Here is a 19490-nt window from a genome sequence, read left to right on the forward strand (position 1 = left end):
TTCGCTTATATTTGGCTAAATCGAACTAATTACAGCGATGAACATGTAATTGCACAATTGTATTTTCAACGATGAACCTGTATTTTCACAAGTAATTACAAACAAAAATTTATACCCAACCAGAATTTTTTACCAAATAATTACCAAATGTAATACATATAACCGACAATTTTCACCAAATAATTATCAACAAAAATTTATACCCAACCGGCAATATACCAAAAATTTTTCAGAACCACCCAGCACAAAAAACCATACCCAGAATGCCGGTAAATCTGCAAGTTTACATGCAAATCAAACCTCAACTGTCAATAAACCACCAACCAGTGTGCAAATCTAGGCTCAAAAGTTCGGAAATATATGATAAAGATCAAATTTTGAAGGCGAATCAAATCTCAGTTGTCAATAAGGCACCACCACATGTATTCAACTAATGGTTCTAGTTCCAGACAAAAATAATCCAACAATCGTTTAAAATATATATTAAAATTGAATTTAAAGTTGTACAGCCATCGGCAGAAGGCATGAAATTGAAAAGCTACCGAATAAGATAGGTAAAAAAAAACAAGAAATAAAATAAGAGCGCGAAGTGCGAATCTCACTATAGGGGCATGTGGATGGGCTGGCAACTAAAATTTACAAGGGCTGAGGGATTGCAAATTTGCAGCAGGTGAGAACATGGTCGATGGAGAGAGACGAGCAGCACCACCGAGCACCGCGAGCAGCGACCACCGACGACCAGTGACCAACGAGTAGATCTGGAGTAGTAGCGAGCGAGAGGAGGAGACGAGGAGTGGTAGAGAGCGCGTGAAGGAGAAGAGTAGTGAGCGAAAGGAGGGGAAGAGGAGTACCAGGCTACCAGCAAGCGTGGGAGAGGAGGGAGAGAGAGTCAACATTTTTTTTTACATTTTATACCGGCGTTTTAACTTTTTAAGTTTAAAAAATCTTTTTTTTTTTTTTTCTGCCGAGAGAAACTCGGCATTCTTGACATCTAGCACTCCTCTTCTCCATTCGTTTTTGCAACTTATTTAATTGTATTACAATCTTTATGAGACAAAACCAGGAGGTGAAGGTTGTTGGGCATGTCTCGCAGACCATAATAAATATTTATCATGAAATTGCCCGTCAAAGCATTACTGGGTCTATTATTTGCATTCATCATATTCTTGATGGAAGTTTAAACTCATATTTCACCCATTTGGTTAATGGAATGTAATCAGATTTATGCAACACCATTGAACTTGTCAGCATAACGTCTTTCTTATGTTAGTAAGATGCAAATCAGCCCCAGCTCAAGACAAATTCACAACACTATGAAGCATATAAAAAACTTGCGCCTTCGTTACAACATAGAACTTTCCATTATTTTTCCGATGTAGATGAGGAAGTCGACCAACTTCCTCATTCTTAAGTCTCATCTGCGATTTAATAGAACTAATAATTTACATACAGTGGATAAGCAACAAAGTCAGATCAACAAAAAACTTCAACAAACATGTGCAATTGCAGAGGGCCAAGTTTAGGTCAGCCTGTAAGTTCCTCCATCAAGCCCTGTTGAGCAAGGAAAACCTTGAGGCATGAATAGTGTTACAAGGAATGGAAATGTTTTAACGCCAGCATCTGAAGACACAATTTTAGAAACAAGTTAGAGAGGCACTCACTCTTGAGATGTATGGCTCCGCATCAGTTCGTTTGAGAAAGTGCATCGAGTGGCGGGCAAAATTGGCTGCCTTGTCACTCACAACTATTCCTTCACCGAGATCATCAAGGACCCTCACCTTGATATAGGGGTCTTTTGGTGGCACCATATCCTTTGCAGAAACAAGAACATTAGCTTTAAAAATCTGGTTTTTAAGCACAATTTTGATCAAGCTATTTTCAGAAATTGGATATTGCAATACTCAATCCACCTTAAAATCAGCAAATTTCAATTTCGAGAACATTTACATTGCTATTCACAATTATCTTACAGAATGGCTAAATAACATACTGCTCCTTCAATGACCAGATGTGCTTCTTTTTACTTTGCATGCATTTCGTTTCATAACCTTTTCTTACAACAAGTGACATTATCAATTGATACTGAAAGCAAAATGTTGTTGCCAAATCCCTCACTTTCTTCATCTGATAGATGTACTTTTGTCATTAGTAAACCAGCACTCAGGCTTTGTGGCATCCACTAGTCATCAATTGCATACCAAGTTCACCAATTGTGCACTCTTATAATCAGAAAGTTTAATTCGTATGAGCTTAATTCATATGAGCAAGAAAGAAAGGAGTTACCACATTCAAGTTAAGATCCACTTTCGACATGTATGATTCCAATGCTGCAGAATGTCTCTTAAAATAATCTTTTTCCAAGTGACTGAGTTTTTCTTGAATTTCTTCGGGCAGCTCAAAGAGCCTAAGCCCAACTGTCCATGCCAAATTCTGTATCATTTCTGCTCGGTTGTACCTACATGACCATAAACCACGAACTAGAGTTACTGCCACAATGAAAAACCTCAAATTAAACATAAAAGCTAATTATAAGAATGTTGCTTACAGAAATAACATAGCATTAGAGAATACTTACACGTATGCCATCAGGCAGCGTTTGTTGCGAATTAGAGAAAGGTGGTTGATAAGTGCTCCATAGTGATCTGCATTTCTTGTTGTTTGAAAATCCAATCCTTCTTCCTGCATTTTCCTAACACAAGCATAAATCTACAAAGTAAGTTAAAAATAAAGGTATGCAATTACTCGTCGTATCAAAAGAAACACCAAGGATTCATACCAAATGATTACCTTATCAAGGACTGAAGCGCGAGGAAATTTTCACTGCATTCTTTAATTACTTCATTTAAAAGCTCATCCTGCAAAATCACATAACAAAGACCAAATTTCAAGGTTAGCAGAAATAAACCTAAAATACTCATCAAACAGTTGATAACCACAGCACAATGTAACAATAATACAAAAGTGGAGAACTTGAAAACATTCAGAAAAGCTAGTTGTACAATGAATCAATAAACATAAAATCACCCACTTCATAATGCATGCATTAAATCAACAGCTTGAGCATGCCCTTTTCACACGACACGCAAAAACAGAAATCAAGAAACAAAGAACACAACTGAATTGAAATTACATTAAAATGCGTGAGCTGGCCTTTTTCACCACTTGCAAGTCCCTTTACCAGTCGGCTTCCCAATCTTCCGTGCATTTCTTTTCCTTTCGAGATCCTGAATTCATTCAAGCATTTCATCAAACATCGTACATGCGCAAAAACAGACGTACATGGCACATCAGCACTAGGGATGGCAAAACATCGGGTCGGGCTCGGGCTTGGCCAAACCCGACCCGATCAATAAAAAATTAAAGCCCGACCCTAAAAAAGCCCTACCTATTTATAGTTAGGGTCGGGTCGGGCTCGACCCGAATCGGGCCAACATCGGGTCGGGCTACCGAAACCATTTTCCAAATGCAGCTGCAACTTGCATTTCCAGATTTCCAGATTGCTTAAGCTGCTCGTGTGCTGTCCAAGACAGCATTTCAAGACGAAAGCCATGCTCATGCCTCCTAGTTTCCTATATTTAAACAAAGAATTTGAATCCCAACAAATTCTTCTTTACATACAATTTTTAAATGACAAAATTTTACATCAATCTTCTTTACATACAACTTTTAAATGACAAAATTTTACATCAGAATCAACCGCATCAGAATCATCCTATGACAATTTTTTTTTATTATTTACATATCACAAATTAAATTTACCAATGCTTCAGAAAGAAATGCGGTAATGCCGGGGCAGAACTGTTCGTTGGCCGTTGGCTGGCAGACGGACGCGGCAAAGGGCGACAAAGGGCGGTTGGCTGGTTCACGCGACAGCGAGACACGACAGCAAGACACACGGCGACGAGACGTTGCTGATTGGCTGGCGACCTGGCGTGCGGCGGACGGTGACGATGCTCTCTGATTCGGCGGCGGGTTGGGTGGCTGGCTCCTGGCTTAGGGTTTTTGAGAATTTGGGATTTACGGTTTAGAGAGCTGTGATGTGTGCGTGTGTGATGTTGTTTGTGATGTGTGCGTGTGTGAATTGTGATGCTGTGAATGTGATGTGTGCGTGTGTGATGCTGTGAATGTGATGACTGATGTGTGCAGTGTGCCGCGTGCGTGTGTTAGATTGTTAGCAACTTAGCTTTTTTTTTTTGTTTTTTAATTAGGGTCAGGTCAGGTCGGGTTGGCTTTAAGCCCGACCCTAACTCTAAATTTATTCGGACCTTAAAATCTTAGCCCGAATCCGACCCGAAACCCGAAACTTCGGGCCAAAACCCTTAATATTAGAGTCGGGTCATTCGGGCTAAAAATAGGGCCGGGCTAAATTGCCAAGCCTAATCAGCACAGAGATCAATAGATGCATCAAAGATAATATTTAATAAAATACCCGTTATGGCTGTTTGTTTGGCGAGATCGAAATAGTGAGAAAATGGATCAAAATGGTCGAATTCATTCTTAGGCATGTGATCTAACTTCTGGTCATCGCTTTTGGCGGGGAAGTTTTTGAAGCTTTTCAAATTTGGCGCTCAAATTTTTTTGGGTGACGGTGCCGTTTAAGTAACAGTGTTTGTGTTTGTGTTATTTTATTTGATTTTAGTTGTAGTATATCCTGTCAACAAGATAAAAGCGCGTTTAAAATTATTAGTCTTTGAACTTCAAAAAATTAAAATATTGGTCTTTTGTTTTACACTGATATTTATTGTAGAAATCATTTTTTACTGAATTATTTCCTCATAATTGGATGACTGGTACTAGTTAATCATTTTTATAAAAAAATATAAGCAAAGTTTCAAGTGAGGACTCAATTAAATTCCCCTTCTTGGGAAATAAAAAATAAAAAAAAGGAGTCAATTAAAATCTTGATCTCATAATTACATCAAGTTGGTGGTGTAACATGAAGGTCAAGTTGATTGGTTGTCAACATTATTAAGGCCCATCATTATAAAGCATTTCTTTTTTTTTTTTTAATTATTTGGTCAATCATGATAAGCAATGTTGAATTAGTGCCACAAAAGTTGTTCAATGATAATGTTGATGATGCTTTGCTATGATGGACGGTGACAATGATAACTATCAATTAACCGGTCCCGTTTTGATTTGATTGTGCTTTAGACTTTGCATGAAAATCTCATTTAACCAAAATTCTTTAGTTCCAATCGCGCTCGTTTTTCCAAATTTCAAACCCCAATTCAAGACTTCTCCTGTTGGTAGGGTGACCAAATATATCATTCAAATCTAAAAAATTTTCAAGGTCATGTTCCCACCGTTACAAAATTGTCATGGGAGCAGTTACCGTGTTTGGAAAAAACAATGCACTTTAATTTTATGAAAAACGTTTTACATTATTTTCTAAGATAAAAAATAGTTGTAGTGTTTTAGAAACTTCCTTTATAATTAATACTAGATGGCACAAGTGTTACATCTTTAGTCCCTATAGCAAAATTATGAAAAATACAACTCACGTATTTTTTTTTCTTAAATTATTATGATAAGACCATTAATATGTTATTTTCTCAATTATATTACATTTATTTTCACATGTAATTAAATAAACTAATGTAAAAATAAATAACAAAACGATAAGACAAATTGACATGAATTGCAACCCTAACCCCATTACAAAACTTGAGAGTCAAAATTTGTGGACATGAACCGCAGGCAGGATGGACCCAAAATTGTTGGGTCCAAGTCATCACCCATTTTAAAGAGTAGAACTAGAAATCCTACTTCAAAATAGTAGAAAAATCAAATATACAACGTGCGGTGCTCATCATCATCATCGTGATTTGACCTTTTTTGCATAAATTTGTTGACCTAATCCTCCAACTCACCATCAGTTGGACTCATTCCAAAGTAGTATTTTAGAATATGCCTGAGCGAACCATTTTTTACACTGTAGGATACTCAGTTAGTGGTTCATCAAGTTCGACATATCCCTCTTCCGCTGGTAAAATGAGATGTAGTCTTTGAAAGTTAATAGCTATCACGCCTGCAAAACAGTGAAATAGAGGTTAAAGGTGAAGCCGGGGTACCCCGGCGTTCACACTCCGATGCTCAAGTTAGCAAACTCAAGCTTTTATGGCAAAGAGAGCTAGCTAGCCCTCTGTAAATTAGGGTTTTAAGGTTGAAGAAAACCTCTTTTTTGGAGTGTGAGTGTCTTAGGGCAAATGAGAGCCTGACGGAGAATGAAACCTAGGCGCCTTTATATATGGAGTACCTTAGCTGCCACGTGGCGTACCCTTTTTTGTTAACGTCCTTTTACCGATTTTATGATTCTTGGGGCCGTTATGTGCATGTTCGTGGCGTATCTCATCTTTTGGAAACGTGGCGCGCGCTGGAGAGTGGTCCGGGGTACCTCTGCAGTAGCTGTCGGGTAGGCGGCTGGGGATCACTGTCCTTGGGACAGTGTCCTTCACTTTTGGCAGAGGTAGCAGGCGGCTGTCCCCCCCTTTTAATACGATGTTCTTGATTCCTAATTATGACAAAATCAAATAATATCTTTTAGGAGGCGAAGACGTTTCTCATGGCGGATATTCTCGGTGGATTCTCTTGAGTCGGACCTGCCGGGTACCTCGAGTTACGTGGGATACCCCGATCTATGTGGGGTACCCCTAATTGTGCGGGATACCTCTATTTGTGTGGGGTACCTCTATTTGTGTGGGGTACCTCTAATTGTGCAGGGTACCTCTATTTACGCCGGGTACCTCTAATTGCGCAGGGTACCTCTAATCATGCGGGGTACCTCTAATCACGCCGGGTACCTCTAATCATGCGGGTACCTCTAATCAGGCCGGGTACCTCTAATCACGCGGGGTACCTCTAATTACGCCGGGTAACTCTAATCAGGCCAGGTACCTCTAATCACGCCGGGTACCTCTAATTATGCGGGTTACCTCTAATCAGGCTGGGTATCTTGAATTATGCTGGAGTTATTCCGGGTACCTCGAATTATACGGGGTACCCCAGTCTATGCGGGGTACCTCGAGTTACTCTGGAGTTATGCGGGGTACTTCTGACCGTGCCGGGTACTTCAAATCATGGCAGGTACCTCTAATCGTGTGGGGTACCCTAATCATGTCGGGTACTTCGGATTGCACTGAAATTATTCCATTCGTCGACACGTGGCGTTCTACTATCTTTCTTATTTTTCCCCCAAACAACCTGCATACTCTATGGCATCTATGCATTGGTTATGGTTGTGCAGAGGTAGTAAAATGAGTCATGACACGATTATATAACATGATTTTAATGTATTTGTGTTGATAAATATTGAAAATTATCTCAATTAAAAAATGAATCTCACTTTTTCGTCAAATTTTCTGCTAGATATAAAACTACAAACGCCATTGATATTTGCTCATGTATGATGTCTTCTCATACGACAGTCAAATTATCTGCACTATGATACTTGTCTCACAAACAATGATACAAAAGTAACGAAGATAATATTGATTTGAGGACTGAAATGAAAGAAGAGAGTAAAAAAGGCGCACGCGCACGCAAATGTATAATGAAGGGACATGTCAATCTCCCATCATTTTGCTTGCTGCAAAATATCTTTGATTAACAGCTTGATGTTAAGGTAAGAAGACCCCCCTTCTTCTATTGCTGTCTTTGCCGTCTCCCCATACTCTCTAGCTCTTCTTCTCCTCTCATCTCTTTCTTCCCCTTCATCCATGAGCATGTTAATAGCCTTTTTGACATCTTCCTTCTTCACCGGCACCCCATTCCTCTCTTCATCGGCTAAACTTGGTGGACGTTCTGCCCCAATCGTCACACCAATCCTCAACACTTGCACAACCAACTTCTCATTGCAAAACTGATCTGCGAAAAATGGCCAGGTGACCATCGGCAAGCCATTTGAAACCGCTTCTAGCACTGAATTCCAGCCGCAATGTGTTAAGAACCCTCCAATTGCAGGGTGTGACAATATCACCACTTGAGGAGCCCAACCCCGGATCAAAAGTCCTCTCCCTTCAATCCTTTCCTCAAACTTTTCTGCCAAAAGCCAATCCTCTAACCCTTTTGCTTGATCTCCGGGTCTTATAACCCAGATGAATGGCTTCTTTGTTGCTTCTAAGCCTAAACCAAGCTCTATCAGCTGTGTGGTTGAAGAATCACAAAGACTTCCAAGACAAACATAGACTGCAGAGCCTGGTTGCCATGAATCAAGCCACTTTAAGCAACCAGAGCCATCATTGGAAGTCTTGTCACCTCTCTCAAGTTTATCAATGTCTTCCTTGTTGCACAATGAAACAGGACCAACACACCAAACTTTTCCATCTCTTGCATTCTTGTATTCTTCAACATAAGCAGGCTCCATCTCTTCAAATGAATTCACAATGACCCCATAGGATGCCATTTCAGCTGCCAAAATTGGCTCACCAAAACTTTTCAGTTTCAGGATTTCGGGTAGCTGAGCTTTAGTTATTTCAACTCGATCAGGCAATCCAGGCACCAAAAAATATTCTGAATCAGAGGAAACACTCTCATGAGCCTTGGAAACACTCAAGCTGTGCAAACACAAAAGACAAAAGCAAGAAAAACCATGGAAAACAATCCTTGGAACATTGAACTTGCAGGCAGAAGAAACTGTCCAAGGCAAACACACGTCGGAGATTAAGCAGCTTGGCTTAGGTTGTATCTCCTTGAACAAAGTTTCCAACGGCAAACGCAGCATTTCAATTGCAGCGAAGAACTTAGGGAGCAAGGCCATCGAAGGAAGCTTGTCCCAACTCTCACAACCTTCAGGCAATCCTACTTCTTGACATGGAAAATAAAACTCAATGACTTGGATACGTAACCCAGATTGTATCCCACGTTCTATAACGTTTTGAAACCGGGCTGCATTCATTGGTGTGGTGACAATGGTTACAAGGGCGCCATGCTGTGCCAACAATCTTGCAATGTCTATCATGGGAATCATATGGCCCTGAGCAAGAAAAGGAAATAAGATGAAGTGAAGTTGGCTACCAGCTTGGGATGCCATGGCAGAGTTTCTCTTCCCAATGGGACTTTGCTCCTGCCTGTTGGTGATGTTTATAGAATCAATAATGCCAGTTTTGGGAACTTAGAATAATGCATTATTAAAGATGACTTAAGTGTGAGTGATAAGGGTGGGGTGGTCCTGGTGGAGATCGTCATGACTTAAGTGTGAGTGATAAGGGTGGGGGGGTCCTGGTGGAGATCGTCTTCACATTGCTTCAGGAAAATACTGTATCTTTTTCTTCTCATGGCAGAGTTTTCTTTGTTTTCAACTCAAAATTAGAAACAGACAGCTGCTAACGTAACCCCCACCACTTGAAGTGACATTTGTCGATTTCCATTTATAAATTGAAACAAATGTCCATTTTCTATGGTACTTCATTGGTTAGTGGGATTAAACGCCTTCCAGTCATTTTGAGACGTATTTCGCTGGAAGTGAAAGACCTCATTCTTTTCTTTGCTGGACAGGTTGTTGTTTTTTGTTTGACGTCAATCGTTTGGTTTATTCGAGAGGCGATATTTTAATTTTGAGATGAATGGGTCGTCTTCTTATTTAAGTTTACGTTAGAGCTGTGTCGAGAACGGGGCTATCACAGGTGGCATCACGAGTCTAAAGACATTTGTAACACCACAAACTTAACACGTGTAAGAAACGTGTCAAATGGAAAGGCGACTAACTCATTCACAAACTTTGGCACCAAACTCGTGCTCTGTAATGAAATTTCTCTTGAAAATTCAATTCATTCTTGGGGTCTTAAAATCAACAAACTACTAAAAAAAAATCCCTTGGAACGAAATAATCGAAGTCTTGAAACCAGAAATTACAACTCAAAACCAAAATATATTTACATAAAATTGGTAATATTCTACATTGTATTTTTCGTTCATTCATATCACAGTCCAGAATCAAATTATTTCGTGCAGCTAAAATGGATTTTCCGAAGGAATATAGAAAAAAATTTTGAGCAGCAGGCAAAAGAATGAAATTTTGAGAGGGGTCAACAATGATGGCATTCTGAAAAGTGATTATCAAGCTCTGAAAATTAAAGAAGAGAACTATATCAAAGATGATCAACATAATCCATCATATTTAATAAAACTAGGAAATTGAACTTGTGGAATCCGAATTAACAATTAAAATCAGAAACAAATCACAGCATCTAAATGAATTAAGGTTGTCTTTAGTACTAAAGTTGGAGAAGCTACAGCATTAATATTCGATAAATATTAGCTGTTATTGCTTAAAAACTAAATTGATTTTTTATCTCTCTTATCTTGCGTATGGACATCACATTTTTCATTGCTCACCTTATTTTGCTCGCTGCATAATATCTTGGATTAACAGTTTGATGTTAAGGGAAGAAGATCCCCCTTCTTCAATTGCTCTCTTTGCCATCTCCCCATACTCTTTAGCCCTTCTTCTTCTCTCATCTCCTTCTCCTCCTTCATCCATGAGCATGTTAACAGCCTTTTCCACAGCTTCCTTCTTCACTTCATCCGCTAAGTGTAGAGGGCGTTCCGCCCCAATGCTCACACCAATCCTCAACACTTGCACAACCAACTTCTCATTGCAAAACTGATCTGCGAAAAATGGCCAGGTGACCATCGGCAGGCCATTTGAAACCGCTTCTAGCACTGAATTCCAGCCGCAATGTGTTAAGAACCCACCAACCGTAGGGTGTGACAATATCACCACTTGAGGAGCCCAACCCCGGATCAAAAGTCCTCTCCCTTCAATCCTTTCCTCAAACTTTTCTTCCGAAAGCCATTCCTCTAGCTCTTTTGTTTTATCTCCGGCTCTTACAACCCAGATGAACGGCTTCTTTGTTGCTTCTAAAGCCTAAACCAAGCTCTATCAGTTGTCTGGTTGAACAATTACAAAGACTTCCAAGACAAACATAGACTACAGAGCTCGGTTCCCAAGAATCAAGCCATTTTAAGCAAACAGAGCAATCAATTGAAGCCTTGTTGCCTCTCTCAACTTTATCAATATCTTCCTTGTTGAAAAATGAAACAGGACCGACACACCAAACCTTTCCACCTCTTGCTTTCTTGTATTCTTCAACATAAGCAGGCTCTAACTCTTCAAATGAATTCACAATAACCCCGTAAGATGCCATTTCAGCTGCCAAAACTGGCGCACCAAAACTTTTCTTCTTCAGGATTTCTGGTAGCTGATCTTTAGTTATTTCAACTTGATCAGGCAAACCAGGCACTTAAAAGTATTCGGAGTCAGAGGAAACACTCTCATGAACCTTGGAAACACTCAAGCTGTGTAAACACGACAGACAAAAGCCAGAAAAGCCGTGGAAAACAATCCTTGGAACGTTGAACTTACTGGCAGAAGAAACCGTCCAAGGAACAACATGTCAGAGATTAAGCAGCTTGGCTTAGGTTGTATCTCCCTGAACAAATTTTCCAATGGCAGTTGCAGCATTTCGACTGCAGAGAAGAACTTGGGGACCAAAGTGATCGATGGAAGCATGTCCCAATTCTCGCAACCTTCAGGCAATCCAACTTCTTGACATGGAAAACGAAACTCAATGACCTGGATAGGTAGCCCGGATTGTATCCCTCGTTCGATAACATTTTGAAACCGGGCTGCGTTCTTTGGTGTAGTGACAATGGTAACAAAGGCGCCTTGCTTTGCCAACAACCTTGCAATGTCTATCATGGGAATGATATGGCCCTGAATAAGGAAAGGAAACAAGACGAAGTGAAGCTGGCTACTAGCTTGGGAAGCCATGGCAGAGTTTCTCTTTCGAATGGGACTTTGCTGCTGGTGATGTTTTTAGAATCAATAATGCATTTGCTAGAGATGGTTTTTGACAGATAGGCAAGGCAATAAGGGATGCCGTTGAGATTTTTGCACTGTATTCAAAGAAGGGACCTCATGCCCGTAAGGTACCACCACCATATGAAGTGTCATGTCACTCGTGTCGTTTCCCGAATTAAAGATTCTGAAAAACGTGGGCTCATTGATTGAAACCCTTTTCCATTTTCGATATTCTCCATTGGAAAGTTTCTGCAACTTATTTAATTGTATTACAATCTTTATGAGACAAAACCAGGAGGTGAAGGTTGTTGAGCATGTCTCCCAGACCATAATAAATATTTATCATGAAATTGCCCGTCAAAGCATTACTGGGTCTATTATTTGCATTCATCATATTCTTGATGGAAGTTTAAACTCATATTCAAAGCATTACTGGGTCTATTATTTGCATTCATCATATTCTTGATGGAAGTTTAAACTCATATTTCACCCATTTGGTTAATGGAATGTAATCAGATTTATGCAACACCATTGACCTTGTCAGCATAACGTCTTTCTTATGTTAGTAAGATGCAAATCAGCCCCAGCTCAAGACAAATTCACAACACTATGAAGCATATAAAAAACTTGCGCCTTCGTTACAACATAGAACTTTCCATTATTTTCCCGATGTAGATGAGGAAGTTGACCAACTTCCTCATTCTTAAGTCTCATCTGCGATTAAATAGAACTAATAATTTACATACAGTGGATAAGCAACAAAGTCGGATCCACAAAAAACTTCAACAAACATGTGCAATTGCAGAGGGCCAAGTTTAGGTCAGCCTGTAAGTTCCTCCATCAAGCCCTGTTGAGCAAGGAAAACCTTGAGGCATGAATAGTGTTACAAGGAATGGAAATGTTTTAACGCCAGCATCTGAAGACACAATTTTAGAAACAAGTTAGAGAGGCACTCACTCTTGAGATGTATGGCTCCGCATCAGTTCTTTTGAGAAAGTGCATCGAGTGGCGGGCAAAATTGGCTGCCTTGTCACTCACAACTATTCCTTCACCGAGATCATCAAGGACCCTCACCTTGATGTAGGGGTCTTTTGGTGGCACCATATCCTTTGCAGAAACAAGAACATTAGCTTTAAAAATCTGGTTTATTAGCACAATTTTGATCAAGCTATATTCAGAAATTGGATATTGCAATACTCAATCCACCTTAAAATCAGCAAATTTCAATTTCGAGAACATTTACATCGCTATTCACAATTATCTTACAGAATGGCTAAATAACATACTGCTCCTTCAATGACCAGATGTGCTTCTTTTTACTTTGCATGCATTTCGTTTCATAACCTTTTCTTACAACAAGTGACATTATCAATTGATACTGAAAGCAAAATGTTGTTGCCAAACCCCTCACTTTCTTCATCTGATAGATGTACTTTTGTCATTAGTAAACCAACACTCAGGCTTTCTGAACCATTTTCATGACTTTTCTGTGGCATCCACTAGTCATCAATTACATACCAAGTTCACCAATTGTGCACTCTTATAATCAGAAAGTTTAATTCATATGAGCAAGAAAGAAAGGAGTTACCACATTCAAGTTAAGATCCACTTTCGACATGTATGATTCCAATGCTGCAGAATGTCTCTTAAAATAGTCCTTTTCCAAGTGACTGAGTTTTTCTTGAATTTCTTCGGGCAGCTCAAAGAGCCTAAGCCCAACTGTCCATGCCAAATTCTGTATCATTTCTGCTCGGTTGTACCTATATGACCATAGACCACGAGCTAGAGTTACTGACACAATGGAAAACCTCAAATTAAACAAAGAAACTAATTATAAGAACGTTGCTTACAGAAATAACATAGCATTAGAGAATACTTACACGTATGCCATCAGGCAGCGTTTGTTGCGAATTAGAGAAAGGTGGTTGATAAGTGCTCCATAGTGATCTGCATTTCTTGTTGTTTGAAAATCCAATCCTTCTTCCTGCATTTTCCTAACACAAGCATAAATCTACGAAGTAAGTAAAAAAAAAAAAAAAAAGGTATGCAATTACTCATCGTATCAAAAGAAACACCAAGGATTCATACCAAATGATTACCTTATCAAGGACTGAAGCGCGAGGAAATTTTCACTGCATTCTTTAATTACTTCATTTAAAAGCTCATCCTGCAAAATCACATAACAAAGACCAAATTTCAAGGTTAGCAGAAATAAACCTAAAATACTCATCAAACAGTTGATAACCACAGCACAATGTAACAATAATACAAAAGTGGAGAACTTGAAAACATTCAGAAAAGCTAGTTGTACAATGAATCAATAAACATAAAATCACCCACTTCATAATGCATGCATTAAATCAAAAGCTTGAGCATGCCCTTTTCACACGACACGCAAAAACAGAAATCAAGAAACAAAGAACACAACTGAATCGAAATTACATTGAAATGCGTGAGCTGGCCTTTTTCACCACTTGCAAGTTCCTTTACCAGTCGGCTTCCCAATCTTCCGTGCATTTCTTTTCCTTTCGAGATCCTGAATTCATTCAAGCATTTCATCAAACATCTTACATGCGCAAAAACGGACGTACATGGCACATCAGCACAGAGATCAATAGATGCATCAAAGATAATATTTAATAAAATACCCGTTATGGCTGTTTGTTTGGCGAGATCGAAATAGTGAGAAAATGGATCAAAATGATCGAATTCATTCTTAGGCATGTGATCTAACTTCTGGTCATCGCTTTTGGCGGGGAAGTTTTTGAAGCTTTTCAAATTTGGCGCTCAAATGTTTTTGGGTGACGGTGCCGTTTAAGTAACAGTGTTTGTGTTTGTGTTATTTTATTTGATTTTAGTTGTAGTATATCCTGTCAACAAGATAAAAGCGCATTTAAAATTATTAGTCTTTGAACTTCAAAAAATTAAAATATTGGTCTTTTGTTTTACACTGATATTTATTGTAGAAATCATTTTTTAATGAATTATTTCCTCATAATTTGATGACTGACTGGTACTAGTTAATCATTTTTATAAAAGAATATAAGCAAAGTTTCAAGTGAGGACTCAATTAAATTCCCCTTCTTGGAGAGAAAAAAAAAAAGGAGTCAATTAAAATCTTGATCTCATAATTACATCAAGTTGGTGGTGTAACATGAAGGTCTAGTTGATTGGTTGTCAATATTATTAAGGCCCATCATTATAAAGCATTTCTTTTCTTTTCTTTCTTTTTTTTTGTAATTTTTTAATTATTTGGTCAATCATGATAGGCAATGTTGAATTAGTGCCGCAAAAGTTGTTCAATGATAATGTTGATGATGCTTTGCTATGATGGTGACAACGCTAACTATCAATTAACCGGTCTCGTTTTGATTTGATTGTGCTTTAGACTTTGCATGAAAATCTCATTAACCAAAATTCTTTAGTTCCGATCGTGCTCGCTTTTCCAAATTTCAAACCCCAATTCAAGACTTCTCCTGTTGGTAGGGTGACCAAATATACCATTCAAATCTAGAAAATTTTCAAGTTCATGTTCCCACCGTTACAAAATTGTCATGGGAGCAGTTGCCGTGTTTGGAAAAAAAGAAGGAAAAAAACAATGCACTTTAATTTTATGAAAAACGTTTTACATTATTGGAAAGATGATTTTGATGCTTTGGTTTTTTCTAAGATAAAAAATAGTTGTAGTGTTTTAGAAACTTCCTTTATAAATACTAGATGACACAAGTGTTACATCTTTTGTCCCTATAGCAAAATTATGAAAAATACAACTCACGTATTTTTTTTTCCTTAAATTTTTATGATAAGACCATTAATATGTTATTTTCTCAATTATATTACATGTATTTTCACTTGTAATTAAATAAACTAATGTAAAAATAAATAACAAAACGATAAGACAAATTGACATGAATTGCAACCCTAACCCCATTACAAAACTTGAGAGTCAAATTTTGTGGACATGAACCGCAGGCAGGATGGACCCAAAATTGTTGGGTCCAAGTCATCACCCATTTTAAAGAGTAGAAATCCTACTTCAAAATAGTAGAAAAATCAAATATACAACGTGCGGTGCTCATCATCATCATCGTGATTTGACCTTTTTTGCATAAATTTGTTGACCTAATCCTCCAACTCACCATCAGTTGGACTCATTCCAAAGTAGTATTTTAGAATATGCCTGAGCGAACCATTTTTTACACTGTAGGATACTCAGTTAGTGGTTCATCAAGTTCGACATATCCCTCTTCCGCTGGTAAAATGAGATGTAGTCTTTGAAAGTTAATAGCTATCACTTCACCTGCATACTCTATGGCATCTATGCATTGGTTATGGTTGTGCAGAGGTGGTAAAATGAGTCACGACACGATTATATAACATGATTTTAATGTATTTGTGTTGATAAATATTGACACAACTAATAAATGAACTGATACAACACGTCACGACATGATAAATAATTTTATTGTATGCGTGTTGGATCACTTCAATATGATTAGACATTTATGACATGAATAATAATTTATCAATTCATCATTTTTTTTGATGAGTTAGTATCTATTAATTTTTGTGTTGTAATGATTTAATTTTATATTTGTTGGTTTATATAATTAAATTCTTAGATATATCTTGGAGTGTTTATATGTTGTTTATTATTATTTTTTATCATACGTTTTATTTTTATTTTACTTTTTAACAATTGAATTATGATAATATTTTCATTAGTAATTAGGTTGTTAGCTATGTAATCATGTAATTGTGTCATAATCATGTAATCGTATCAAACAACATGTCAAATGTGTCTGTTTATTAAGTAGGTCATATTCGTGTTTGAATTTTTTAACATGCGTGTCCGTGTTTATTTAAATTTGATACAACATGCTTATACCAAAATGTGAATATGACACAATTACATGAATTGTCGCCTCAAATTTTGTATGGTTTTATTTATTGTACCTCTAGTTGAATCATTAAAAATCGGATAATCACTTTTGTTCCCCTCAAGATAAATCTAACGCATTTTCTTGTTTCACTAATGTAGATTGGATATATATATAGTTTTTGTTTTTGTTAGCATCATTGGTTTGGTTCGGGAGAAGAATAGGAGAAAGTGACTCGCGGTATCCATAAACCCATAAATTTTTGACATCTTATTGAGGCTTTAAATCTGAACTATATTATAGTTTTTCTTGAAAGCATGTACTGATACTTTGGATTCGATTCATGATAACTTTGAGGGAAGTGTGTGTAACTTTTTAGATTTATTCTTGCTTGTTGCTTTAATCTCTTTTATTGACATAAATAGAATTCGATATTATTTCTTTAATATCTTTTAAAGATTGGAAAACGGTAAACATTAGAAGAGATCTTGCTTTGTTAAGAGAGATGTGAAATTTATTTTGGCCGTTTCATAATAAATTGAGTTTTAACTTTGGAAACACAAGTTTAACATAGCATATGCGAATCACATGGCAATTAATTTACAATTGCTATGTTATTTAATCGAATAAGTAACTATATATCAACAAATTTGTTGACATGTCAATATACTCTTCAAGTCAATCATCAACAATAATTTAATATGTAACCATGAGCAAACAATTTGATTGGGATAGTATAAATTTCTACATATTTTTTCAATTACGTTGTTTTGACTTGTACAAGAAGAATTCTCATTCTTTTACATTTGGACTAATAGACTACATTAATGACCTTATAAAATAAAGCAAATCCTACTTTACTTCTAAGCAACTAATTTTGAATTTCTCAAAGAGAAATTTGCAAGAATCTTACATTTCTGTATGGCTATCACTCCTTTTTTCTTTTTTTTTTAACATTCTTTTCTTTTCGAATGTCACATCTAGCTATGCCATTGTGTTCCAATAATTCACATCCATCGCATTTTCACTTAACAAATAAAATGCCATTTTAAACTCTAATCAATTAACAACGTAATCCAATGATTAATAATTGATGATGATATCAAAAATGCCAGCAATAAATATTGTTTAAACAAAATGTTTATCACTCTCATTAATTAAAAGGCTTTAATCCAACAACTCATGGAAAATTAATTGTTCATAGAAAATTATTAAACAGAAGTGATTAACAAGAAATTTAGAGACACTTTACCAATTTCGGTGGTAAAACAAATGCTGTTACAACCTTTTCTATTTCCAAGCGATTCTATTCTTTATCCAAAAATTTATCCACTAAATCAATCCCAAAAATTATCACTTTAAAATTATGTTTGTAACACCTTTTTTTTTTTCCTATTTTTCCCCTCCTTATCTCCTCTCTGAACTTGTTTAAAATTAAAGATGGCAATTTGTGCTATTGTGTTATATACGATATAACTTATTCATTAATTTTGTCGAAACTTCAAAATATAAATACAACTCGTTTATTAATTATGTTAATCATGTTAAACCATTTAATATATTGAATACATAAATAATTAAAAATGAATTTAAAATATAACAAACATGTTAAGATTATTTTTTAAAGTAGGTCACAAATAAATTAACATGATATTAAAAGTTACATAAATAAATTTATGATATAATAAGGATATGACATGAATAATTAACTTAATATTAAGTATAAATATTAGTTAATTTTTTAAATAATATACATGTCATAAATGGATAAATCTATTTAAGTGGTCCAACACAAATATGATGCGATTATTTCTTGTGTCCTATGGTATTAATTTATTTATTGATCTTGTCAATTTATATCAATATAAATTTAATATATATATATATATATATATATATATATATATATATATATATATATATCGTGTGTAATCGCATCATGATCTATATTACCACCTCTATTTTAAAATAACAAAATATAAATTAAAGAGAGGCGGCTTATCAAAAGCGTTTGCCTATGCCAGGTCAATAATGTTGAAGAAAAAGAGGTTAACATATAAAAGCAAAATATAGTATGAATTAATAAAATTTGGTTTTTATGTTCAAACTTTCTGACAACAACTTTTATACATAATAATAAGATAAGGATCTCGCATTTTTAGTGCACAATCAAACAAATCTCCCCTTCCTTTAAAAATAATTAACATATTAACTCAAGCCAACTGGGAAATTTACATAGAAAGGCCATACATAATATATAATTATTAAAAAATATATTAATTTTACTTATATAACCAAAAAAAAGGGAAAAAAAAGCCGTTTGATAGAATTATTGTTAATGTTGCGTTTATTTACCGGATTAGGGAATCGAAATCTAGAATAAAAATCATTAATAATATTTACTTCGCAAAATAAAGTCAGAAATTGAAATCGTAATCGTGAGACTCACCACAATTTGGGAATGAGGAATGGGAGGAATGAGTCTCTCATTCCTTTAATTGACCATTTTACCCTTCCCTAAAATTAAAAATGCCCACTTTGTCTTCATTTATAATCAATTAATATATTATTATAATTAACTAATTAATATATTAAAATTAATTAATGTGTTAATATATTAATAACAATAATTAGGGTAAAAGTTTATTTTATCCATATATTTTAAGATTAGTACTCATTTAGTCCCTGTATTTTTTAAAATGCCTCAAAACATCCATACTCTTAAATTATTGACATATCTGCTGCTACTTTTTGTTTCTTTTTACTTATTTTTATAATATTACTCTCTTACAATAATGTTTCTTTTT

At 36.3% G+C, this 19490-nt stretch overlaps 3 protein-coding genes and 1 pseudogene across 7 annotated transcripts; all 4 read right to left on the reverse strand.

Annotated features, from left to right (window-relative positions):
- Nucleotides 1–1338: 1338 nt before the first annotated feature.
- On the reverse strand, nucleotides 1339–14601 carry LOC102606680 (uncharacterized). 4 transcript variants are annotated; one of them, XM_052431487.1, is made up of 8 exons: nucleotides 3760–3903; nucleotides 3386–3569; nucleotides 3131–3224; nucleotides 2788–2855; nucleotides 2576–2689; nucleotides 2284–2455; nucleotides 1662–1811; nucleotides 1339–1551 (listed from the first exon to the last, which is right to left on the reverse strand). In XM_052431487.1, the coding sequence occupies exons 2-8, from the start codon at nucleotides 3454–3456 to the stop codon at nucleotides 1525–1527; spliced, it is 696 nt and encodes a 231-aa protein (XP_052287447.1). In that variant the 5' UTR covers nucleotides 3457–3569; nucleotides 3760–3903; the 3' UTR covers nucleotides 1339–1524. The 4 variants fall into 4 exon arrangements, with proteins under 4 accessions (XP_052287447.1, XP_052287449.1, XP_052287448.1 ...); XM_052431489.1 differs by lacking the exons at nucleotides 3386–3569; nucleotides 3760–3903 and adding an exon at nucleotides 14452–14601; XM_052431488.1 differs by lacking the exons at nucleotides 3386–3569; nucleotides 3760–3903 and adding an exon at nucleotides 4430–4623.
- LOC102607870 (UDP-glycosyltransferase 73C3-like) lies at nucleotides 7412–9212 on the reverse strand. Its single transcript, XM_006465297.4, has one exon. The coding sequence runs from the start codon at nucleotides 9029–9031 to the stop codon at nucleotides 7577–7579; it is 1455 nt and encodes a 484-aa protein (XP_006465360.2). The 5' UTR covers nucleotides 9032–9212; the 3' UTR covers nucleotides 7412–7576.
- Nucleotides 10135–11898, reverse strand: LOC102606982 (UDP-glycosyltransferase 73C25-like; annotated as a pseudogene).
- On the reverse strand, nucleotides 12392–14601 carry LOC102607275 (uncharacterized). Of its 2 annotated transcripts, none has more exons than XM_052431492.1 (7): nucleotides 14452–14601; nucleotides 14246–14339; nucleotides 13903–13970; nucleotides 13684–13797; nucleotides 13392–13563; nucleotides 12761–12910; nucleotides 12392–12650 (listed from the first exon to the last, which is right to left on the reverse strand). In XM_052431492.1, exons 2-7 carry the CDS (start codon nucleotides 14318–14320, stop codon nucleotides 12624–12626), a joined length of 606 nt encoding a protein of 201 aa, XP_052287452.1. In that variant the 5' UTR covers nucleotides 14321–14339; nucleotides 14452–14601; the 3' UTR covers nucleotides 12392–12623. The 2 variants fall into 2 exon arrangements, with proteins under 2 accessions (XP_052287452.1, XP_052287451.1); XM_052431491.1 differs by having other exon boundaries at nucleotides 12392–12668.
- Nucleotides 14602–19490: the final 4889 nt, after the last annotated feature.

The sequence above is a fragment of the Citrus sinensis genome, chromosome 7, assembly GCF_022201045.2.
Source record: "Citrus sinensis cultivar Valencia sweet orange chromosome 7, DVS_A1.0, whole genome shotgun sequence".
Taxonomy (NCBI): Eukaryota; Viridiplantae; Streptophyta; class Magnoliopsida; order Sapindales; family Rutaceae; genus Citrus; species Citrus sinensis.